Source organism: Euwallacea fornicatus, chromosome 29 (assembly GCF_040115645.1).
Source record: "Euwallacea fornicatus isolate EFF26 chromosome 29, ASM4011564v1, whole genome shotgun sequence".
In the NCBI taxonomy this organism is placed as follows: Eukaryota; Metazoa; Arthropoda; class Insecta; order Coleoptera; family Curculionidae; genus Euwallacea; species Euwallacea fornicatus.
This window is the reverse complement of record NC_089569.1, coordinates 2,428,819-2,453,404: the sequence shown is the minus strand read 5'-3', so window position 1 is coordinate 2,453,404 and position 24,586 is coordinate 2,428,819. Positions and strand designations below refer to the sequence as shown.

General features: G+C 34.7%; 6 protein-coding genes across 10 annotated transcripts in view; 5 read left to right on the top strand and 1 right to left on the bottom strand.

Moving 5' to 3' along the window:
* The window catches only part of sns (sticks and stones), a 67,661-nt gene extending 64,739 nt beyond the window's left edge, over positions 1 to 2,922 (top strand). For 2 of the 3 annotated variants that reach the window (XM_066297915.1, XM_066297914.1), the window contains exons 19-20: positions 310 to 553; positions 753 to 2,922. In XM_066297915.1, the coding sequence (XP_066154012.1) occupies positions 310 to 553; positions 753 to 1,099 (591 nt within the window). In that variant the 3' untranslated portion in view covers positions 1,100 to 2,922. The remainder of the gene's footprint in view (positions 1 to 309; positions 554 to 752) is intronic. The other variant, XM_066297916.1, reaches the window with a different exon arrangement.
* Positions 2,923 to 7,323: 4,401 nt separating this feature from the next.
* On the top strand, positions 7,324 to 9,261 carry LOC136347703 (plasminogen-like). Of its 2 annotated transcripts, none has more exons than XM_066297945.1 (6): positions 7,324 to 7,833; positions 7,882 to 8,062; positions 8,120 to 8,317; positions 8,373 to 8,485; positions 8,538 to 8,689; positions 8,756 to 9,261. In XM_066297945.1, exons 1-6 carry the CDS (start codon positions 7,773 to 7,775, stop codon positions 8,915 to 8,917), a joined length of 867 nt encoding a protein of 288 aa, XP_066154042.1. In that variant the 5' UTR covers positions 7,324 to 7,772; the 3' UTR covers positions 8,918 to 9,261. The 2 variants fall into 2 exon arrangements, with proteins under 2 accessions (XP_066154042.1, XP_066154043.1); XM_066297946.1 differs by having other exon boundaries at positions 7,732 to 7,742.
* A 3,054-nt stretch (positions 9,262 to 12,315) lies between these two features.
* Positions 12,316 to 14,680, top strand: LOC136347469 (pro-resilin-like). The gene is made up of 9 exons (XM_066297489.1): positions 12,316 to 12,324; positions 12,383 to 12,563; positions 12,619 to 12,750; positions 12,804 to 12,953; positions 13,004 to 13,183; positions 13,253 to 13,512; positions 13,568 to 13,757; positions 13,817 to 13,903; positions 13,960 to 14,680. Exons 1-9 carry the CDS (start codon positions 12,316 to 12,318, stop codon positions 14,238 to 14,240), a joined length of 1,470 nt encoding a protein of 489 aa, XP_066153586.1. The 3' UTR covers positions 14,241 to 14,680.
* A 135-nt stretch (positions 14,681 to 14,815) lies between these two features.
* LOC136347676 (ecotropic viral integration site 5 ortholog-like) lies at positions 14,816 to 17,909 on the top strand. Of its 2 annotated transcripts, none has more exons than XM_066297893.1 (8): positions 14,816 to 14,946; positions 15,004 to 15,216; positions 15,278 to 15,513; positions 15,713 to 15,800; positions 15,853 to 16,011; positions 16,062 to 16,325; positions 16,377 to 16,466; positions 16,588 to 17,909. In XM_066297893.1, the coding sequence occupies exons 1-8, from the start codon at positions 14,875 to 14,877 to the stop codon at positions 16,609 to 16,611; spliced, it is 1,146 nt and encodes a 381-aa protein (XP_066153990.1). In that variant the 5' UTR covers positions 14,816 to 14,874; the 3' UTR covers positions 16,612 to 17,909. The 2 variants fall into 2 exon arrangements, with proteins under 2 accessions (XP_066153990.1, XP_066153991.1); XM_066297894.1 differs by having other exon boundaries at positions 14,816 to 14,950; positions 15,008 to 15,216.
* Positions 17,910 to 18,048: 139 nt separating this feature from the next.
* On the bottom strand, positions 18,049 to 18,852 carry LOC136347679 (protein lethal(2)essential for life-like). Its single transcript, XM_066297896.1, has one exon. It carries the CDS (start codon positions 18,673 to 18,675, stop codon positions 18,172 to 18,174), a length of 504 nt encoding a protein of 167 aa, XP_066153993.1. The 5' UTR covers positions 18,676 to 18,852; the 3' UTR covers positions 18,049 to 18,171.
* A 2,235-nt stretch (positions 18,853 to 21,087) lies between these two features.
* On the top strand, positions 21,088 to 21,739 carry LOC136347677 (protein lethal(2)essential for life-like). Its single transcript, XM_066297895.1, has one exon. It carries the CDS (start codon positions 21,182 to 21,184, stop codon positions 21,725 to 21,727), a length of 546 nt encoding a protein of 181 aa, XP_066153992.1. The 5' UTR covers positions 21,088 to 21,181; the 3' UTR covers positions 21,728 to 21,739.
* The last annotated feature ends 2,847 nt before the right edge of the window (positions 21,740 to 24,586 follow it).

The window sequence follows — 24,586 nt, the reverse complement described above, 5'->3', positions numbered from 1 at the left end:
CCGGATTTTACTCTACTTGATTTTTTGTTTTCTCAGTGATTTACACCATTAAAAATTTCGCTGTGCCATATAGGAAGCGTGTTGTAATACACATGCGAGACGGCATAAGCTTCGCTTAAGCCACCAATAATAACTACTTACTCTTTAGCGAGTTTAAAAATCTTAGAAAAAACTAACCAAAAGTCTCCAAGAATATCTTGGCAATTACAAAACGTTCTGCGAAAACTTTGCGTGTCAACCAGGAGAATTTCAAAAAATTATCCTTTCTAAAAGATTTCTAATTTACACTTAATCTTTTGTTACTCTTAGCACGAAGACAGCCGAAGCAAGCAAGCCCCCAACTCGTACATCATCGAGCAGCCACCCCCGGTGGACTACCCCCCAGGTGCGTACCCAGTGTACGAAATGCAAATGGCGGGGCACGTGACCATGGCGCATAAAACGCATACGTTGCCCCACCCCCATCACCATCACCATCATTTGCATGATACCAGACCTAGGTCACGCGACGACCAAAGTCTGGGACATTACGGGCCTGGTATTGGCATGTCAGGTGTGTGCATTTTACATTTAACAATTTACTAATTTATTAATTTTACTAAAAAGAGATTTTTCCAGTTTTGAAAGTCAAGCTTACAGCATTTAACCTGAAATAATTGAAATAATTTAGGATTTTGAATGCAAAAATTTCTACTAAAACTAACTTGTCGCATTTATCCAAATTTCTACTAAATCCATGAATGAAATTCTAGCTAAATCATCCTACGTCAGTGCACCAACCCCCACTCCCCCCGCCGATGGCAGCTATTACAACGTAGCCGACAGGTACCTCTCATACCCCCCACCATTGGATTTCCAGAACCCTCCCCCAATACCTACCCACCCGCATCTCCAACACACCCTTACTCCAGCCACGCCCCCTCTGCCGTCCAATGGCTCGCTGCTACGTCATCCGCGTCACGTCCCGCCACCCGACGTGCTGCACAATACCAGTCAAAATGCGCAGATCCTGCAGGCGCAGACACTGGCTCAAAAGAGGGAACTGAGTAGTTTCGGTAACGGTTACGGAGTGAACGAACAGGAGGGGCATCTTGTCTGAGACAGGGGGGGCGTCGACATTTTGTACGTTTTGTAAAATAGTGTTCAGTGCACAAGTGTCGCGACAGACTAATTTATTTATGAGCTCAAAAGTTGCCGAATGCGGCAACGTTGGTCGTACTGATTTTGTTACTTGTTTAAGTTGAGTGGGGAGAATGTGGCGTTGCCGGATTAACAGACTAAAAGGAAAAGATATTTTGCCATAATATGTTTCACCCAATATACATGCGTATCATACAATAATATGTTTTGAATATTAAAGTTACTTTTTGGAACTTTAATTCTTTGAACTGGTATAAAATTGGAGATTTTTCTAAGATGAAGTTTAAAATTTTCTGGTTTACATGATATTTTTTTCCCAAAAAAACTGCCCATTTTGTCGATTTTAATCGACAATTGAATGTATCTATTCATTTCACTTGTGGTCAATTTGTTTCTCTGACAAATATGTGGCTAACTGATAATCAGTTGTTGAAATATAAAACGTATTTATGTGATCTTTAGATAGTTAATAAATTTTAGTAAATAATACGTTATTTTTGCAAACGATAATAAGTAACCGTTTTATTAAGTAAGAAAATGATAATATTGCTCGTTTCATGAATTAACATAATATTGTTAATGTGTTTATTGTAAATAACTGTTTTTTGTACATAACCATTTCAACCGCGTTTTATACATATTAAAAATCTCATTATTAATTATTAACTAGTCCAATGGAACAACCAAAGTATTTTTTAGTTTGTCTTTTATTAAGTGATTTCGTTTATTTTTTAGTTTTTCCTCCTCCACTGCAGGCAGAATGTAAATAATTCATTTTAGCTATTTTTCGTACTTATTACCTTTAATTTAATCTTGTCTATATTATTTTGTATTATATTGAAACTTTTTTATTATTATCATTATTATTATTTTAAGTCGATAATAAATGTTTTTTTTTCTTTATTTGCTTTTTTTAATTCGGCGTCGGACAAATAGGGTATAATAAAAATGCAGTGAATCATAGAGGTTTATTATTAAAATGAGAAAATTTCTGTTGGAAACTGATAATTCATTTTTTTTCGTATACAAGGCAAAAACAACATTTAAATATTAAAACTCCCTGTAAATAATAATAAGCTTATTGAGAAACATGAACCTTCCATTTCTGCCAAATCGTTCGTTATTTATTGGTAAAAATGTAAAAAGTGCCTTTAAAAAGTTTTGTAAAAATATCGCGTCTACTTGTTGTAAAATAGTGAATAATATGGGCTTTTATACCTAAAAAAAAACAAAAAAAAAGTAAATATTTTTAGTAAATTCAAAAATATTTGCTTTTTTGTTTTTAAACTAATTCTTAATAAAAATAATTTAAGATGTGTACCCGTCGAGACTGATGACTAAATATTTGGATCTAAGATTCAACATCAAAATAAAATCAAAAAAGCTTAAAGGAAATTGTCAAAGGTCCAAATGATCCAAGAACGCGAAAAATCTAAAATAATTTTAAAACTTTGTATAAACGACTTGATTTTTTACATATTTATCGTATTGTAAATAGTGTCAAAAACAATCTAAAGTAATCTGTGTCTATAAAATTACAAAAATTGCCTGATACAGGCCCATGAGGGTCAAGCGAGCATTTGGATCCAGAAATAAAACAGAAGAGCAAATGCTGATTGACTTTGATCGAACCTTTTTTAAATAATTGTTACGATAACAATAAAGAATGAATGCTCATTGTAAAAAGTGTTAAAATGTCCAGTCAATAAAATCTTGTATGTATGTTTATCTTCATACTACTATTGTTAAAAATCTACGAATTATAATATGCAGAAAATCTAATGGTTTGTTTTTGTTCGATTTCCCATGAAAACGGCCCTTATTGGCATTAGTATCATCGCTAAGATGAAATTATTGTTCTAATTCAACAATAATAGCAGTATAAACGATTGCTGTAATTAAGCCTCAACACGACTCGTGAAACGAGAAGAGATACGATTCCGACTCTAAGGGGCCAAGAATGGTCCTTTTCAATGGTGGTACCGGAATTCAGGAATTTATGAAACCGTTCAATAAACCTTCAGGTGGCAAGCTAATACTCGCTGTTTCATGCACAAAAAATATCCAACACATGACAAAAAATAGTATTGGAAGAACCGAAGAATTTACGTGAATGACAAAGCAAAGTGAGCAAGAAGCCACTTACGGGACAAGCAGTGCTGGCTGAGTGTCCAAAAAAACGGTGTCTGATCTCATACTTAAATGTAAACATAAACATCACAAAAAACGGTCCACGGTAGATAACGATGTTGGCACGTCCACGTATAAATAAAATTTGTATTTGAAGACATACAGGGACTCCCATTAATATTCGGACACTACAGTGTTTTTAGAAGTATTAGGTTTTTTACTAACTTATTCTTAACTAACATTGTTTATTGCGTAATCTTTGGTTACAACAATGTTTGTAATATACATAAATATATTTTTGATCTTTTAAATTTAATTATATACAAAGATACTATCGAACAAAGAATACAAGGAATAATTTTGCTATTGCAAAAATATTCGGACACGGAATGTGGTGCAAGTAAAAAATAATAGAAAAACAGTGCATACAGAGTTTTTTATGATCATAAAAGATTAGAGATGCGTCAGACTCAATTTTTTTATTAGTTGTGTGCAACAAGGGGGTTTGAAGGCGAACTTATTACTTACTAAAATTCGCATTATCGAGCGAAAAGGCAAAAATATCTCTTTTGACATACGACAATTTATTATTTTTCATCACGTTAAAGGCAGATCGTATCGAGAAATCGGTAATTTGTTAAGTATAAGTAAAAGTACAGTTGGTGATATAATTAGAAGATTTGATCGAGAAGATCGGATTGAATCAATTCCGCAAAAAGGACGCCCGAAACTTATTGATGAGCGTGAGAAGCGAAAAATTATTAAACAAATTAAAATAAATCCTGGACTGAGTGCTCCTAAATTAACATCTGATTTACTAGAATACAGTGGCAAAAAAGTACATCCCGACACAGTTCGACGATTATTAAAAGAAGACGGGTACAACGGAAGAGCAGCCCGAAAAAAGCCCCATACGTATCGGAAGTCAATCGCATGAGACGTCTCACCTTTGCTCATGAATTCGTTGTGAAAGAGAAGACATGCCAGTAAAGCGTTATATACTCTTTAAAAAAAAATTCAATATTTTTGGATCCGATGGTCGTAAAATGGTATGACGCAAAAAGAATGAAGAGCTAAAATAATTCCTATAATAATTCCGCTAATAATTTCCTGCCTACTGTGAAATACAGCGGAGGGAGCAAATGGTTTGGGGCTGCATCTTAGCTGCAGGAGTAGGCGAATTAGTATTTATCGAAGGAAATTTAAATGAAGTTATGTACTTGGATTTTTAAAACGAAATTTACTAAAAAGTGCTGAAAAATTAAGTATATGCGACAATTTTTTATTTTACCAGGATAATGAAATGTAAGGAAAATGTAAAAAACGTAAGTCGCGTTTAGTCTAATAGTATTTATTATGTAATTGCCCTAAAGTATTAAATTCTCCTGCACAATCACCTGATCTTAACCCCATAGAAAATCTATGGGAATTTTTAGACCGTAAATTTCATAATAAGCCAGTCAACTCCAAAAACGAAGTAAAACAACGATTACTTGAAGAATGGCAACGCATACCTGAAGATTACATTAAAAAAATAATTGAAAACATGCCGAAACGGCTACAAGTTATACAACATGAAGGCAATCCTACGAAGTATTAATTTGTTTATATGTTTTTTTGTTTATATAAATTTTGTTTATAAATGTTATGTTCCTGGTATGTGTCCGAAGAGTTTTGAGATAGCAAAATTATTCCTTGTATTCTTTGTTCGATAGTATCTTTGTATATAATTAAATTTAAAAGATCAAAAATGTATTTATGTATATTACAAACATTGTTGTAACCAAAGATTACGCAATAAACAATGTTAGTTAAGAATAAGTTAGTAAAAAACCTAATACTTCTAAAAATACTATAGTGTCCGAATCTTATTGCGAGTCACTGTATATACAAGGCTACCCAAGTAATAGATAAATGTACTTTAAATTTTTTTTTTTTTTTGGTATGCACCCCATTTATATTATGACGGTTTTAAATTCTTTGAAAAATTCTAAACATATCATTCCCGATGCTATCTTCTTTAATTTCCTGGAAAATACCAAGTTACAAGGTTTTCCACCTCGAAGAAGCTTGTATATTCTTCTGAGGCTCGAACACTTGTTTCCTCAATTTTCTTTATTCCGATTCCCAGTGCAAATTGAGTCCACTGAAATGGACACTGGAAAGATTTTCAAGCAACATTATTTTTAGAAAAACAGAAGTAGACACATACAAGAAAAAGTTTACAAGTACAATAAATTTTATTTTTATACTTGAAGCTGCACCTCAACAAATTCAAAAACGCAGATAAATTGGAAATTTCCTAATGCAAAAATCAGTTTTCTTCAAAGCTTTTAATCGATTTCTATGTGGATTTCATTGTGACTTCATGAATTCGTTCAAGGCGAATCGGAATTTGATATTTTAATTTTGAGCGTCATAAAAGTGCATACAAAATTTTAAATTTTCGTTAAATTAATGCAAACCTGGTTTAGTCCTTAATGCTTCGATCCTCTTCCAACATTGATTTTGTTAACAATTTTACAATTTATTTGAAGGAAAATCGGAAATTTGTGTATTAGCCATGTTAAATACTTGGGGTATTTATTAATTAAATAAAATAGCTGGGTTCACAATCAGCCACAACTTCTCGGTTCAAAAAATCAAAGTATATTAAAATCTCTTATATAATCTACGTGGCTTAAAAATGATAAACTGTGGATACGCTGTTAATAAGTGTACCCTTGATAAACATGGCAATCATGGCTATTCAGCCATGAGTCACCTTAGCACCTAACAGTTTGGAACTCTGGACAATGGTTCCTTTTAGCAATTGCCGGCGACGCGGCCAGCAATTAAAATCGGATATTCAAACAAATATTAATAAATAAAATTACTGTCTTCTTTGGTATAAACTGTTGATGCAGCATCGGGATACACTAACATATTTCATAAAAAAAAAAGAAAAAATACTAAACAAGCCATGAGCGGTAAGAAACCTGGAATAACATACTTTGACCTAAGTTTGAATGGCTTTTCTAGAATTTCAGTAACCTGAGCAAACTTAAAAGTTCTTTTACCCTTCTAACCCCCAAAACTTGCTCTACCTTATTTGGGATCCACTATATGACGCCTCTTCATTAGCCAATATCGACACTCTCTTATGAGTTACAACCGTGACATTTTAAAGTAATGTCGATCCACTTTTTATTCTAATGCAATTAACCATCGTCGCCCCCTTTTTGCGATGTGTCACTATCAAATCCAACGCAAATAATTAATTAAACAATCAAAATGCGTCTCACTATTCCGAACGCCATTAAGGCGCTTTTTAACCTTTTAAAGCACTGAGGTAATTGGCCGCAATGGTCAGCTAAGAATCTTCATTAGATCATTCTGATCAATTAATTATTTAGTTTAATTTTGTGTTGGCTAACGTTTAAGTCTGTTTAAATTCGCAGTTGGGTAAATTTCATGTCAATTAGTCAGTTTAAGTGCCAGGAAATATTTGGGTTGAGTCAGGAATTTGGACTGTTAAGGTCGTTTTGGTAACTTGAAAGCTCTCAAAGGTGCATTTGTCATTTTAGTCGTTTAAGGTGATTGCATAGTGAAGAAGCGCTATATACTTACATTGCAACACATCAAATGACTTCACAGTAATTGTATTATATCCGTCCATTTATTCATTACTGAAGTTATAGCATTCGTATTGCCACAGATGCAATCTGCAGCCCGATAGAATCTGACATAAAATTCAAGATCAAATTAACATTATTTATTAACAATTAACTATTTATTGCGAGGCAAACAATTTTTTTTTATCAAAGTTTCTCAAATATGATGGCAATTTAAAATTGCAGCATAGACGCATGGTTCGTGTCTGTGCAAAAGCAAATCATCTGACCATAAATGGGCTATAATGACCGCATAAATATACAATGAAAATTATCATCAGGTAATCTGTAGCATTGTGCACTTTATAGGAGTGCGTATAAAGTCGCTTAAAAGGAAAGCGCATCTAAGATAAAGCCATTATTTCCACATTTGCTAAGTTTAGGAATATAGTTCATGGTTCCTATAAGGCAATTCGGCACAAAGTAAAAAATGAAGAAATTTTACGTTCAAAACTTAATCAATATTCCCAAAAACAAACGTCCTCTTCGATGATAAAAGTTAATATATAATTAACTACAATCCGACCATTTATCGCAGAAGTCGAAGGTGTCCCCTATCCACAGCGCGACTTTTCTGGTTAACACAATGGGGACCTTGACAGAGGCGCAAGGTCTCGGAAAATTTGTTCGACGGCAGCATTGAATAATTAATATCGAAATTAAGCATCGAATAGTTCAACGACTCATATTATGATCATTTAAATATCGCACCCTTGAGGATGAATTTGCACCCGCTGAAGGGCGAAAGTCCCTACTTAAACGCGGAAGATCAATTCGGTATATAATAACAAGATTGTGGTCGTAGCAGCATTCCTGGAGGTACATTTCGACTGAAATGCTAAGAAAATCATGCATTTATCAGTACTAATCGCAGTTCTAAACCTCAGCTTACTTGAAGCTGTAAATAACTGTAAGTTGTTAAGCTTAATTAAGATTAATCTAACTCGAAGTATCTTAGTTGCAGATGTGTCATGTGGCCTTATAAGGAACATCAGGAAATCAAAAATTGTAGGAGGGCAAGAGGCCTTTAAGTCCGAATTTCCCTGGATGGTCTCCATCACTAGAAGAGGAAACCATTTTTGCGGTGGTACGCTCATTAACAGGAACTACGTTCTAACTGCTGCCCATTGTTTGTGCACGTAAGAACTTTTAATCTCCTCCATTAACAGCATAATAATAATTGTTTTCTTGTTTAGTGGATCTGGTCACATAGACTACCTGTCCCCAAAAAGCATCAAAATCACAATTTCTCAGTACGATTTGACCAAACAAGGCGATGGAGCATATGAAATGGAAGTTAAGGGAGTCACAGTCCACCCAAAATACCAATGCAACTACGTCAAAGACGATATTGCAATTCTGGAGCTGGAAAGGCCGGTTTTATGGACTGAAAGGTCTCAAAAAACTTTATTTTAACCGAAATTTTGATTTCAACGGAACTTTTTTTAGCGCTGCTCCAGCCTGTCTTCCAGCAGAAACCCTGGAAAAAGCTTATTCCCAGTTTCACGATAGTGTGGCTACAGTTGCAGGGTGGGGTTGGACTAACGAGCACAGAGGCAATGGTAATAACAAAACCCAAGTCTCGATAAATTGGAAAAGTGAATTCATTTACAGGGCAAAGATCCAATATCCTTCGGAAAGCCAAAGTACAGGTAATCGAGACTGAAAAGTGTAGGAGTTGGTATAAATCCCAAGGAAAAAAGACTAGAATCCAGGAAACGCAGATTTGTGCCGGACACGAGCAGGGAGGCATCGATGCCTGTTGGGTATGGAAATTTCAGTCATTTTTGCTGCGCAAAACAGAAAAAAAGCAATAAAAAAAATATTTTCAGGCTGACAGTGGCGGTCCGCTAATGGTGGAGACGGACACCCAAAATCAAATGATGGTGGTAGGGGTTGTTTCCACTGGAATAGGGTGTGCCAGGCCGTATCTTCCGGGGATATACACTAGAGTCTCGGAATATATTCCTTGGATAAGGGAGGTTGTTCAATAAGGAATTTTAAAATGAGAAGACGAGACTGAGATTTGAAAAATTGTCTAGTCAATTTGTGATTATTTATAATTATCGTCGTTGTTAGTAACGAATGTACATAGATTATAGCAAAAAATAATCTTAAAGGTTTCGAATTTTAATAATTAGATTAGATAATGGGTGATAAAAAGGATTATTTACCGCTTCGCGTCCTTCAGTGCGGTAAAGCATAATTTTCGGCACTTATTGGGTACGCAACTATTACAAATCTTAAAAACAAGACCTAATTTTGTAAATTTCAACAATTTTCATTAAGCAAATTACAAAATCCTCTAAGCAGAAATAAACGTCTTTCCTAAAACCTCTATTACTGAATTTGTTGAATTTCCCCCAAGAGCTCTATATTCGGTTAATAAATCCAGATTTTAACAACCCGAAAATGGCTTTACCAATTTCGGCAACAAACCCTGATTTTGTAAACTACAGAAGTTGCAACGAAGCAAATTATAATTAGAAGAGCGTAAGAAGATTAGAGTTCAATTATTGGCCATTTTGAAGAACTAGTTCTAATACTCTAATCCGGACTAATTGCTCTCTATTTTAACCACCTGAAAATTATTTTACGACCAATAAAAATGTAATCTGATTCTGTAAATTACGAGGAATGTAATGAAGCGATTTATGCCAATAGAAATAAGAACGCTCGCTAAATGTGCTCGATTTTAATAAATTTTGTAACGTTCCTTAGAGGCTTAATGTTCATCTAATGACTCTGTGTTTTAGTCACACAAAAGTGAATGTACGGGTTCTGGAAATATATCTTGACTTTGTAAATTGGACTTGACTGACGTCATCGGAGGTCAGTGAAACCTCAATGGACGTTAGTGAAGGAGTTCACCTTAACTCCATCGATGACCTCAGTTGTTGACCAAACTTTCTAAAATAAGATCCTATTTCATACTTTTGATCAATTTTTCAGTTTGGATCGTCAATAGCCCAAAAACTTGCCCCAATAAAAAACCAGCACAAATGCAATATTTGTTAATCTTGCCCGTACTACAAGAGAACAATCCATTTTTTCTCATCTTATAGCGTTTAATAAAAATGGATCTTCTTGATGCAACACGCAATATATGGTGTGCACAGGGTTATTTGTTCAGGACTAGAATGGTACGGTCAATGTCTTCGAATGTGTCGCATATATTCATTTGCTCAAATGTCAAGTTCTGTAATCGACTCAGGAATTCTCTAATTACATAGAATATGTGTTAATTTGTTATTTGGTTCAATTATTGTTTGATTTTAGGTCCAACTCGAATTACGACTTTAGATTTGCAATTGGTGACATGTACCATCTTTTTCCGACGATTATTTGAAGAAAATAACGAAGTCACGTCTTGCACGTGGCTCTTGGGCCCGTTTCGTAAGGATTTACGTTCTGCAACTATACCTAAACTGTCTCAAATACGAGAAAATAAATCTTACATGTACATCGTGATTCGGTATTAGCCAACTGTATCGACAGCGTTGATGCGTCTTTTCAATCGACTTAAGAATCGATAGGTACTGGAGCAAGGACGCAGTGCATGATTCAGGTAGTTCATGAGTTCAGATATATACTGTGCACCAGACAACGCTTCGCTGAGAAATTATAATTGGAAAACCGAAATCTATTAATATTATCTTGTGGAAGAGAAAGAGTGGCAAGACAAAAAATAAGAAAAAATGGTTCGTTTTGTGTGTGTCTTCATCTTGAACCCCCTGTAGGTGACCCCTTGCGAATCATATAATTCTCAACCTTTGCTTGGAAAAAATGCCCAGTAAATGGATGGGAATTGAGCGGCTTCAATTTAATGATCATATCAGACGATTGTTGTCCTAGATCACAACCATTGTCGTAGTTTGGATATATCCGATGAATGAGCTAATAAGAAATATTTTCTTCTATGTCAGAAACGCATAGTTCACATAGTTTTAAGTTTCGTAAGCCTCCACTTAACATAGATTCGTGACAAAAAAATCAATTTAAACATTTTATTCGCCTTTTAGGAGCGACGTCATTGTCATCAAATGTGTGGAATTATGTTGGGAATGCGTAACCAAATTAGGGCAGTTCTATGAAACCCCCACTGCGGGCGCATTATGTTAATATTCATATTCACACCATACCACAGAATATGGCAAAAATCCTACTCACCTGATTACATTCGATTAACTTAAAGCCAACATACTCTCATGTCGGTTGAAGCCCATATTTTCTCTGGATAAGAAGAACATGAGCGATATATACAAAGTGTCACGACTGGGAAAAATTCTGAGAAGACGGCACTCGAAATTTTCAAAATTTTACTCAAACGGTTTAGGTACCCATCAGATTCATAATCAAGCTGAAACGAGAGAAGAGGAATGATTGGTGACAGGAATGATAATAAAAAAAAACAAGACAATGACACGAAATACCGTTAAATGATAAAATGGAATTTAAGAAAGGTGGAAAAAAGCTGAAGCAAAATTTGACCTAATAAGCAACAATCGCAGTTCATACATAAGTTCGAACTAAGAAAAATTCAAGAAAATTAAATTCGTGTTTCACAAAATTAAAAAATATTTAAAAAATCCATTTCATGTCTCACCGAACGCAAAATTTACAGAAATTGCGCTTCGTGCTTAGGTGAAACTTGTAGGTCATGTGAGTTCGAGTTAGACGAAATGTAAAAAAATCAGAACTCATGTGCCTCCAGGTTAACAAACTCTAAAACTTTCACTTCAGCTTATCTCGAATTGGGTGAGCTTCACAAAAAAATTGCTTAATGCCTCTGCAGATGCAAGAATTGCCCTTCAGAAAAATTCGACATTCAAAAAACAAATAATCATGTAAAAATTCTCCACAATGCCCTTAAAGTAGGTTTGAATCAAATGAAACTCATAGACTAGAGACAAACAAATTCTTAAAAAGTGTCTCTTTTTTAGTCTTAACTTGAATCCTAAAATCTTGTGTGTTCCATGCCTATCAATCTTCAAACTATCAACAATTTTGATCCGCACTAAACCGCACAATCACACACAAAGAACCCGAACCCAATTTCATCTGTATCGGCGCATCGCGGTATCCTTCACACATCACATTGCCAAAGGGGCCGAATTCCCCTCACCTTTTACCTTGCAAAGAAATTATTGCACAAAAAAAATCTAATCGAAATTCATGATAGTGAATCACGCCGAGTTTCGTATAAAAGACGATCGCATCTTCTGAAGATTCATTCAGCAGTTGACAGCTCTTCAGTTTCCATCTCGTATTCAAGAACAATTGGAGCTGCTCATGATATAGTCGCATCATATATCATAAAGCGGTTTTGTTGGTTTATGTTAAGTAAAGAAAGTTTAATTTTAGTGTGAAATTTGCTGAAAATCTAGTCAAAATGTTAAAGGCAAGTAACAATTTTTTTATAAACTTTATTGAATTTTAACAGTGTCTAAGAAAAAAAGAACATAGATAATACTATATCGGCTGAAGAAGATAATAAGATAAAGTTCCGCATTTTTTCTTGTCTTATTCAATATATTTTTCATAATTTTCAGCTTATTTGTTGTTTGCTTCTTGCATGGACCGCGCTTGCAAGGCCAGAAGCACCCCTAAACGGATATCTCCCCCCTAATGGGAATGGAAGTAAGTGTCGACTCTTACTCAATTTCACCAAAATTCATTTATTTATTCTCTGCAGACGGCAACGGATTTAACGGCAATGGAAATGGGCACGGTAACGGCAATGGCAATGGAAATGGAAATGGTAACGGTTACCCAAATGGCAACGGTAACGGCAATGGTCATGGCAACGGTTACTCTAATGGAAATGGCTAGTAGAGAAATTTGATCAAAATCTTGTTTTAACTGTATTAACGTTATTAGGAAATGGTAATGGCAATGGCAACGGCTACGACACCGAGAGCGATCAAGTACCCGGATCAAGCTACTTACCTCCAAATGGAAATGGTAATGGCAATGGAAATGGAATCATTCCAGTGTACGGGGTACCTAATGGAAACGGAAACGGAAATGGTAACAAAAAATATATATTTCTGAATTATTATTTAAAAAATAAATTATAGGCCACAACGGGAATGGAAATGGTAATGGCAATGGTAATGGTAACGGTAATGGCAACGGTAATGGAATAAAACCGGTGTACGGACCTCCCAGAAATGGCAATGGAAACGGAAATGGTAACGGTAATGGAAACGGAAATGGTAACGGAAGACCTGCACCAAGATACGGACCCCCCAGGAACGGTAATGGAAACGGAAATGGTGATTATTCATTGCTCATCCCAAATATTATTTGAATATTATTCCCTTAAGGCAACGGTAATGGACATATTACCCCAGTCTATGGACCTCCAAGAAACGGTAACGGAAATGGTAACGGTAATGGTAACGGCATTGTCCCAGTATATGGCCCACCAAGGAACGGTAACGGAAACGGTAATGGCAATGGAAACGGTAACGGTAACGGAATCGTCCCAGTATATGGACCCCCCAACGGAAACGGTAACGGAAATGGTAACGGCAATGGCAATGGAAATGGCAATGGCAATGGCAACGGAGATGAAGGAGTAACGGTGAGAAAAATGAAATTACAACTAGTTAATAAAGTTTCATTAAAACGTTATTTAGGAGCCCGCACAATATCAATTTCAATACGATGTAAACGACCCCGAATCCGGAAACGAATTTGGCCACAGGGAAGAAAGGGATGGAGAATTCACTAATGGAGAATACTACGTAGTGCTTCCCGATGGAAGGAGGCAAATCGTCACTTATGAAGTAGACTCATTGGGGTACAAACCCACCATCACTTATGAAGGTATTTGAGTCCAACAATTTTGGAAACTCACTTTAAAATATTTTTCCTTATTGATTTAGGTGAAGCCAACGGTAATGGAAACGGTAACGGTAATGGAAATGGAAACGGTAACGGCAATGGAAATGGAAACGGTTATCCAGTTAATGGTAATTAACTCTCACTGCATGTATTATAATAATGTGTAAATAAAATTTTGATCTAGGTAACGGTGGTTACGTATACAACGGCAATGGTAACGGCAATGGAAATGGCAATGGTTACAACGGCAACGGTAATGGCAATGGAAATGGCTCTAACGGCAACGGCAATGGCAACGGCCATGGAAACGGCTACAATGGCAATGGGAACGGTAACAACGGAAATGGAAATGGGAATGGAAATGGTAATGGAAATGGTAACGGAAATGGGAATGGATACCCAAATGGCAATGGCAACGGTAATGGATACCCCAACGGCAATGGTAACGGCAACGGTTACTACTAATTGTAGCAATTTTACAAGCCTTATAATGAAACTCGCTCAATTATCGAGTTTATGTGATCAAGAGCACTGACAAATATGTAAGTAATAAATTAAAATGAAGACCAAATTTACAAATTTTGCTTGACCAAGTTTGATGTATTTGTTAGGGTTCTCGGGATTTCCCTAATGCCAAAATAATTTATTAGAATATCTTAGAATTTAGCCCTTTAATGGGGCTGTAGGCCATGTATCTTATCCATTAGGGTAGGTTTTGCTATCCTCTTCTATAATTGTACTATCGCTAAGTTATTATTTATTAAACATCTATGAATTTAAGTCTAGTTTACATTAGAACTGATGACGACTGCTATGTATAAAGGAACTGATTTTTGGAGATGTCAATCATATGTGCATTGTGTATATAGTCCATATATTTATTTGAAATAAAGTTTTCAACGAAATCTTCCTTGTTTCCATTTTTGATAATTCAAGTAATTATGCGCAATATAATAGATTATCTAAAACACAACAAGTCAATTGTTATCAGCAGCGTGACACAACTGATAACAAAGCAATTTTCCATTGCAATTATTAATGCTTACAATGGATTTAGTCGTACAGGTGAACTGGGCGAGTTCACTACTGTAACCATAAAATGTTTAAACTTGTGGAAAATGCCTATTTATCCATGCAACAAAGGGAGACAGAGAGAAAAATCGAATTACAGGCAAGTTAATCTTAATTAAACATTTTCTAGAATCTTTAATTTTCCCATTTTTTTCAGAAAGCGAAGCAGCTCAACGAAAATTTGAAAAGTAAACTGAAGGATTTAGAAGACGAAAACGAGGAGTTGAGGAAAAAATTTACTGATAACGAAATTGATGTGATAACCAGGAAGAATGACATGAACCACTTGTTGGAGATGCTTCAGACAGAGAGGAGAGCTGCTCTGGAGGAGTCTCAGAGACTACAGATATGCAGGGAGCAAATAGATTCAGTAACATATGCCATCCTCTCAATTTTACAATCCAATATTCACTCATTCTGTCCTCTTGAAGATAAACAGCTACGTCGAGGAACTTAAACCAATCAAGGAACAGCTCAATTTCAAGCAAAGTGTCACGGAATGTTTGCACGATCTCTTGGTAAAAACCAAATTAAGGATAGCAGAGAGCGATGATGTTTTGCAAGAACTCCATGACTACCATTCTCAACTGGAATATGATGTTGAAAAAACTAGAAATTTGCAGCAACATGGTTTGGGACATTGGCAGGATGAATTTCTAGCTGCAAGGTAAGAATTAGTAATTAGAAATGAAGGTATAAGAGCTGATATATCGTGCCCTTGCTAAATTTGCCATAAGAAAAGTTATTACCGCAGAGCTGGCGCGATCTAAGCAGAGAATTGGTCAAATTCTTTATTTCCATGGAGATATTATTGTTAGTAAACCCATCTGAATACTAATAAATCAGGCCTAAAAATATTTTTTTAGGCTGAGGGAAGCTGATGTTATTCTAGAATTTGATAAACTAAAACGGGAGATCGCTACTATTAAAAACGAACTTGAAGAAAAAATTTTGGTTCGTTGATTATGTCCAATTAGTAAATTTTAAACTAAAACTTCAATTTAAGATCAATGAAGTATATCGGACATTTCACAATGCCCCTGCAAACTCAAAATCTCAAGATTCTTTACCTCTAGCGCAGCATCAACAGGCTCTATTAGAGGAAGAAATCTCAATTACTCGGACCGTAGAGCTTCAAAATGAGATTGACTTTTTGAGGCACCAGGTATATTGTCTATACAAAAGAAAATCAGGTGTTTACAAGTCCTGCTTTAGCTGAGGAAATTAGAAGACCAACAAAAAGACTGTGAAAGAAAAATCAAAGTCAACGAAGAAATAAAAGTGCACCTCAATGAGGTCAGACGGAGTATTTGGTTGAGAGAGTTCGAAACCAATAAAAAAACTGAGACTTTGAAAGAAAAATATGGGAAATTGGCTAGTAGAATGTCTCAGGAATTGGAGAGAGTGCAGAAAAATATTGCGGATAAAGACCTGGACATAGCGAAAATTGAGGAGGACATGAAAGAAATCCAAAAATTAGTAAGATAACATTAATAATTTTAATTCGTAATGATGAAGGCCACTATTTAGAATAAGTCTATGAAGAAAGATTTAAAGAATCAAGAGTGTGATGATGAAGTTGTGAAGCTAGAGAAGAAGAGAAGTGAGCTAGAAAAAGAGGTAAAATATATGTGATTTGGAAGACATTAATTTTTCTCGTATTTGAATATTTATCTTTGAAACAATCTTAGCATGTTCTATCCTTGTTTTTTTATCACTAATTTGCCATTTCCTCTTTCAGATAGACAGATTAAAAAAAACTTGAATGAAATATGGTTAGTAGCTCCAGACCGTGCTTTCGCCTGTAATGCCATTGCGAACAAGAAATTTTCTATTTAACACCCCCTTATTAATTTGAAAGCTCTGAGAACCTGAAGCTTTTGTTCCCAAAGCTTAGGTATTCTATAGATAAATCTCTCTCCTCTATTCATCTATGACAGATTTCTCTGCCGTCCTCAACAAAGCCATCTTTCTAATGCATGTAGATTTTTAATGTAAAAATATCACATAAATACTATCATATAATCTAAAAATTCCATCAAATTATAAGGATTTTCTGAATCTTTTAGTGATAGAAAGTTATTATAGCTAATAAAAAGATTTCTCAATTTCGTAGAGGAAAGAATATTCAAACATAATTCCATTGAAAGTAGGATTATATTTCCACGATGTGTTCCATTTTCAATGGAATTATGTTTACCTGAATGGAATAATTTCAGAACAATCTAACAGTTCTGAAAGAGATACCAAGGTAGTTTAGGTTTTTAGCTAACTATGTTATAGAAAAATTAATTTGTGGGTACTGATAATATTCTTCAATTAAGTTTCGTCCCCTGGGAGATTCCTCCTTCTTAAGGCCTCAATAGTTTCAGTACCGAAAAAATAATTCAGAAGGTAAAAATGTACTAAAATCAAAATCAAAAAGGTATTTTCTGGTTAACACATACTTTTCTGCTAAAATTTTAAATGAATGTTTTACGACTTATGTATGTTATACTAAATATAGAGACTTAATTCGTATACATTAATTTATACCGTTTTTACAATTATTTATTTTAAATCGTAAATTTAAATAATTAATAAATACTGTAGAATTTTATGATTTTCTTGATAATTTGCTGATTGGAACGAATGGTAACTAATATAACTTTATATATTTGACTTGATAGCTTGATAAGTCGTGAAAAGAATTTTTTTTGTTATGCAAGGTTTAAACCTAAATAAGCTAGAAAAACTGAATTGCAATACGAAGTTGAGAAAATGTTGAAAACATTCATTTTTATATAATATTTGATTGTTTTCTAATAAAATCTCTTAATTGTATGAAAATATTTAGGGTTTTTAGATCTTCTTGATAATTTGGTGACCCATATTTGTAGTCTAGGAGGGGTATTCATAACCATACTCAATAATTATGATTTTAGCACGTGTGTTTGTGTTCTGACTTTAATGAATAATTATCAATTACTAACTTACTTTATTAATGTATATTTAATATACCTATATTTACTATTAATACTGGCGGGTTGTTAGAGAATAAATTTATAGTGAAATGTAAGAAAAGTATGCTTTTTTCCTATAAAATTTTCTCCATAAACATACTAACAACAAATTCAAATCATACATACTGCGATTTTATGATACTTGTTTTAGGTTTGCCACCCTACAACTAGGAATACCCCTTAAAAGGAATAAGTAAAAGTTTTTTTTTTCAAAACATTTGTTTTTATTACTCCAAAGTTTTAAAAATACATCACTTCACACTACTTGTAGTCACATATATGTAGCTACAAAAACTAAACAATAATACAAAAACTCCTTACATTTATTCCTTTTTCGTCTCTCCTTGCTGACCCTTCTGCTCCACAGTCTTCAAAGGTCCAGTCAAAGAAATCGGGATCTGCTTGCTCTCAATCTGTTTACCATCCGGTTTCTTGGGAGCTGAAATGCTCAACACCCCGTCACTGGATAATCTGGATTGGACCTTTTGGGCATCCACATCATCCGGCAGGACATACCTCCTCACAAAATGTCTGGATATGAACCCATGCTCATCTTGTTTCTCCTCGTGCTTTCCTTCCACTATCACGGTATTATCACCCTCCAATCTCACAGTGATTTCCTCAGGTTTGAACTGCTGAATGTCCACGTTAGCCTGGAACTTGTCTTTGTCCACTTGGATAGAATTGTCCTTGTCTAAGGCAGCTATTTGGTTGAGGACGCTTCGCAGAGGGTGCAACAGTTCTTCTGGTTGTCGGAAAAGAGAGATCCAGTTATCGTGAGGGGATGGCCGGGCCAAATCGTCAAATAGCAATGGAAGTAGGGCCATTTTTCTAGTGATTTTATAAATGTATTTGCTTGAAGTGTTCTCCGCTGGTTATAGCACATGCAGCAAGTCTGCTTGAGTGCGCTTAAATGCTGGTTCGTATTTATATGTGTGCGCAAATTGTCTAGAACCGTCTAGCTAGGAGTGGATTTTACTGTGGAGTACCCATACTGCGTTTACATCCACACTAAGCATACGTGTGCTAATTTTAAACTTATCATTTTATTTTGCTGGTTGCTATCGTGTTTTTTTTCAAGGTAAATTAGCCGGCCGGTGTTTACACTTTACAGTGCGCTTTTGTGATAATTTGAGGAAAAATTGCAAAAAAAATAAGTATGGTTTGATGGTACATTTTCGCTATTTTTGCTTCAGTAAGTTAAAAAATTCTCTGTATGGAAATTATGGGAAAAAATTTTTGTGAATAAAAATAATTCAGTAATAGATGCGCACAGTTTCCAAAATTTAAAATTATTTCGTAATTGTGTTTGTTTAACTGACTAAAAATTACGTCAAATAAATAAAATAAACACCTTAATCAATCAAAATAACAACACTAACCGATAGATATTTATACTATTATATATATATATATATATATATATATATATATAGGTACTATACGTGACATCCAACACATTGTTGATTTCAATACCGGAATATAGTAGCACTTAGAGACGAAATTACTGGTCCATTTATAGCGTTATTACTATGTAAGTGATAATGCGCAAAATAATTTTAATCCAGGGCCGGACTGCTAACAGTAACAACCAATCTGGCCAAGATATCCTCCATGTTTTGTCCTTATTACATTACCATTCTCAGCAATTTTCATTTCAACACGAAATTTCAAAGAGCGCTATAAGTTATCTACCTAAAAGTACTTCTATTTTAATATACTATGAAGTACCAACATGCAGTAACACTTTCTGACGAATACATTTGCACAGATTTTGTCACCATCAAAATATATATGATATCAGCAAAATTTGGTTCATTTTCATAGCAATAGGCGGCCATTAAGTGCCGAAAATAGCTTTATTTACCTATAATAAATTTAGGACCCGTGGGGACCTAGAAGTTCCAATGCAAAATGATAATTCAATTACAGATGAGCGATGTTGTTTTGACCTTCGCTGTTTCGATTTTCTCTAGAATTTGCCACACATTGCTCGTGTATGGCAACCGGAATTGATCCAGAGAGTCTAGAATATGGAATCGAGTTATTTTTGGAGTTGTTTTATCATTCGTATCAAGGCTAATGTTGACTGAACGCTTGAGAGCAAATGATCTATGAAAAAAGAGTGTTATGGAACTTTATCGGAGTTTAAGTTAATATCTGTTTTTTTCTTGAATTTTGAAAAATTGAGAAAAGTAAGTTTTACACTTGAAGAGATTGATTTAAAACGATATAAATGTAGTCAATCCCACAAGAGGCCATTCCTGAATATAAGTAACCACATAAATAAATTGACATGAATGAAATTAGTATATTTGCAAACCCTCAATTTATCGAGCTAAGATTTCTCTAATTTGAATAACCCATTTTAAAGAAATTTCTTATATTCAAGCACTAGGCCCCATGATCATGAGGGGCAGATGGTCTCCTAAAGGTTTTCACTGGGAATCCAAAAACTCGATCGCAACTACCGAAAAACTTGCTCTTTTAAAATGTTCCAGAATCTTAACCACCAACATAATTAGTAGACCTTATACGTAGAATAATGCGTAACAAGCGCCTGTATAAAAATGTGCAAAAATACAAGGCCATCAGTTCTACTAAGGCCATTATAACGTTCTAGAAGCGATTTAATTATTTATTGAACTCAATAAACGAAATAATAGCTATTATTATAACAGAGACAAATTAGCATTAAATAAAGAGTGATCCTTGGAAAAAGACATGAAGTGGGCGTTGAAATATCAGAGGCATGTCTTAGATTAATTCACCTTGTATCTGTTTTCAGTAAAAATTTTCATGGTATAATCAACACCCTGTATTTGATTTGTTGTTTCTGCGACGCTTCTTTTATGTGCAATCGCTTTTGACTATAAAACTGTGGAGTAAAGTTTGCCCTCTTTTGGAATATTCTGAAAAATCATAAAACGACAAATCTTGCCGTTTATAGCTGCCTTTGCGGCTCAGAAATTTCCTCTAATTTCCATGTAGTCCTCAACCTGAAATTCGTTCAAATCTCCAATCCTATTCCTCATAAACAAAACATGCCAACGACATTTTGTTATCCAAAAATATTTATCCAAGCAGATATTTACTTTTAGCGTATCTCTGATATCAACGTTAACTTTGGGATCACATTGGCTTCGAGATCATTGGCTCCAACAATATCACGTGACCCACAGTCTCGAAATCTTGTCGATACTAACCGCGAATATTCCTACATTGCCCAGCCCCTGTATATATACGCATGGAGTCGACGCCTCAACATAGTTCCAAGGCAAACGCGCACATAGCAAAATCGTGTTTCACTTACGTGTTAAACGATAAGCAGCCATGTCTCTGTTGCCATACTTCCTGGACGATCCCTACGCTTACTACCCTCGTCCATCCAGAATCCTGGACCAACAATTCGGACTAGGCCTGGATGTGGAAGATCTCCTGCAGCCTCTTCACTTGAACAACCGCCTCATCACCAGGACTCCTGCTGGATATCTCAGGAACTGGAGGGCGAATTCATCCACCCAGGATGCTGGATCTACTGTTAGCTACGACAAGGACAAGTTCCAGGCAAATTTGGACGTGCAGCAGTTCAAACCTGAGGAAATAACTGTTAAAGTAACCGGAGATAATGTGCTTACTATTGAGGGCAAACATGAAGAGAAGGCGGATGAGCATGGGTATATTTCCAGGCATTTTGTGAGGAGGTATGTGTTGCCCAAGAATTATGATATTGGGAGAGTGGATTCCAAGTTGTCTTCTGATGGGGTGCTGACTATCAGTGCACCTACAATTGAAGCTAAGACTGTGGAGCATAAGCCGATTCCAATTACTCAAACCGGGGAACCCGCTAAGACTCAGCAGGCTGAGCAGAAAAAATGAAGAGGTAGAAAAGGAGGATAAGATGAGACTTTTTGTATTTATGTAGGAATTAGGGATTCTTCAGTTCTAAGAACAATAACATTACTATAATTGTTAAATGGTGTTTTAAGTAGCACTCTCATACCAGCAAATATGCTGTAGAAATTTAAGTAGCTACTATTTACTTGCTATCTTATAGGTTATGTTTGCTTTTCGGTTTAATTAACAGGTTCATAATTATGTTTTTAAATAATTTCTAATAATAAATATTTTTGAGAAAAAAAGTGTTTGGAATATACATTTTTGTTCAGAAAAATTGCTAAAACTGCAATTTCTCGCTTTTTAGCCATTCTACATTATACACTTTTGGGATAACACAACTTCAGCCTTATAACTGATACTCACATAGTATGGTTCTTATGTGAAATAAAACTTCTTTCCCTAGACTTAATTAAACATTGAGGTCCAAATACAACCTTTCAAAGCAATCAATATGCAAATTTTCCAGGAAACCATGTCTGAATTGGCGAAAGTTGGATTTTCGTCTTTTGAGACCTTATAACTTTTGATTTACTATCAATATCTTCATTGAATAATTTATATTTAAAAAAAACGAATATTTTTCTACTATGTTTCTAGTAAAGTTGGGTTCCGTACCGTCCATTCAAAGCAATTTCCAATTTTCAAACTGAAAGATATCTAAATTGACGAAGAGAGTCTCAACACCTCTGTGAATTAATTTTTATTTTAAATGCGCCAGTTTACTCTATATTTCATGCCAATTTGGATACTCTAAGATGCCTTCAAAATAATTTATAATTTCCAACTATCTAAATTGGCGAAAAATTAATTTTTTTATTTCTATACTTGACATTACATACATATATACATATGTATATATAAGATTCGCGGTTCAAGGGTGGAGAGAAACGACACAATTCTCAGAGCACTTCTTTATTCTCCGTGAACCAAAAATGGAATATCCCGATACAACCCGGTATTCATGCACAAGACACAACCCCTCTTCGTGAGAGAACCGATAAGATGGAAGGGCTGTCCACCCTTTTTCCCATGGGTATCAAACCCCTAAAAAATATATAAAATAAATTTTCTTCTCAAGTTGCGTCCTACTGCGAGATTTCCTTTCCAGATCATACAACTTCAAACCCACCTCCACAGCATAATTGTTATATAAATTAGCACATTTTGCTCTAAATTTTCAATAAATGCCCTCCTGTAATGTGAATTAATTCCGATATATGAGCAACCTAACTCTCCATACAAAAATTTCATCAACACTTTGCGATTTATAATAATCAACCTGAGGGATACTCCAATTCTACCACTTGTTTCTCATGTCCTCAAATGTTAAATCATGCACAATAGACTCATGTATAGGATGAGTCGCAATGGAACCGATACAGAACAGCTGCGTGTAAGAGCCTCAAAATATAAAGATTTGTTGATTTTCTCCTACAGATAATAGTTGAGGAGATATTGACTTGTAAACTTTTAGAAAACCGAATATTTCAGTAAAGCGTCTTCTCATCGTAACCATATGTGTTAGAAAGCGTGTAAAAATTAGACTCTTTGTCTTATTAACATCGCTCTTTATTTGCTACTTTCTTTCTTAAGAACAACACAAAGAAAAACTATCAGGCCAAGAGGTCCAAACAAAATCAAAATCCTCACTGCCCTGTTTCTGTCTTCTTTTCATAAAAAAAAAAAAAAAAATCGCGGGCCCTGTTAATATTAACATCATTCATATCGGGTTGCACACTGAGCCAGCGGCCCAGTGTGATAAATCAGGAAAATAAGATCTATTTGTAATATTTATTAAAAAATACCTAATTACTCTAACATATATGGAACACGTTTTATTCCAATCAGCATCTTTAATTGGTAAAAATATGAAATCAATAGATGTTCAATAAGGGTTGGATTAGTGGAAAAGTAGGATCTAATAGAGTTGGGATCTTCTTATCTGCAAAGTAATTAAAAAATAGACAATATCAATTAACAGAAAATTTAATTCTAAAACTTTTATTACTCTGAAAATTTGTAGACATTTTTATAATTTTTGATAAAATAGCAGTTTTGTTTGATAGAACCAAATCGAACTTGAAGGGATTTAAGAGAATTACCATTCAAATTTAATGTAATGTAAGATAATAATGTAATGCTACATTTAAGATATCTGTCACTTGCAAGATTTTAGCAAATTAAAACTAACTTAACAGAGTTAACTTAGAATCTCTTTAAATTTGGTGTGGTTCTATTCCCACCAAACTGCGACTTTTTCGAGAATGATAAGGATTTCGACAAATTTTGAAGGAAAATAAAAGTTTTAGAATTAAATTTGCTTTTAAATTGTATTGTCTGGTTATTAGTTACTTTATAGATTTAAAAATCCCAACTTTCTCAGACATTACTTTACCCCTAATCCAATCTTTATTGAACATCTACCGATTTTACATTTCTACCAATAAAACATATTGATAAAAATGAAACAAGTCCCAATTTTGGTTGCATTGTGATGACGCCTTACTGAAATATGCATTTTTCTAGAAATTTACCAACCAACTTCGACAGTCAATATTTTCTCAACCATTAACAGTGAAAAAAAATCAACAAATCGTCATATTTTGACATCTTCTACACGCACCCGTTGTATCAGTTCCGTTACGACTCACCCTGTATAGCCGGACTAAAATGAATTGTTATCGAATACTGGAACACGTCTATTCACTATTCTCGACTATATAGACTTCCCCGCCTAGAACAATCGAGAAATGGAGAGTCTAGATAAGGCAGGTCAAGAAACGCTAACAAAAGCAGCAACTGTGCATGGAATGTTGCGTTTTTGAAATAGAAATTTCT

Bases quoted from the DNA above. Each gene is read 5' to 3' on its own strand.
- LOC136347703 (XM_066297945.1), top strand. From the start codon at position 7,773: ATGCATTTATCAGTACTAATCGCAGTTCTAAACCTCAGCTTACTTGAA. The intron at 7,834-7,881 runs GTAAGTTGTTAA...GAAGTATCTTAG, and splicing joins ACTTGAAGCTGTAAATAACT to TTGCAGATGTGTCATGTGGC. The intron at 8,318-8,372 runs GTCTCAAAAAAC...AACTTTTTTTAG, and splicing joins CCGGTTTTATGGACTGAAAG to CGCTGCTCCAGCCTGTCTTC.
- LOC136347469 (XM_066297489.1), top strand. The intron at 12,564-12,618 runs GTAAGTGTCGAC...TATTCTCTGCAG, and splicing joins CCCCCCTAATGGGAATGGAA to ACGGCAACGGATTTAACGGC. The intron at 13,513-13,567 runs GTGAGAAAAATG...AACGTTATTTAG, and splicing joins ACGGAGATGAAGGAGTAACG to GAGCCCGCACAATATCAATT.
- LOC136347676 (XM_066297893.1), top strand. From the start codon at position 14,875: ATGTTTAAACTTGTGGAAAATGCCTATTTATCCATGCAACAAAGGGAG. The intron at 15,514-15,712 runs GTAAGAATTAGT...ATATTTTTTTAG, and splicing joins GATGAATTTCTAGCTGCAAG to GCTGAGGGAAGCTGATGTTA. The intron at 16,326-16,376 runs GTAAGATAACAT...GCCACTATTTAG, and splicing joins TGAAAGAAATCCAAAAATTA to AATAAGTCTATGAAGAAAGA.
- LOC136347679 (XM_066297896.1), bottom strand. From the start codon at position 18,675: ATGGCCCTACTTCCATTGCTATTTGACGATTTGGCCCGGCCATCCCCT.
- LOC136347677 (XM_066297895.1), top strand. From the start codon at position 21,182: ATGTCTCTGTTGCCATACTTCCTGGACGATCCCTACGCTTACTACCCT.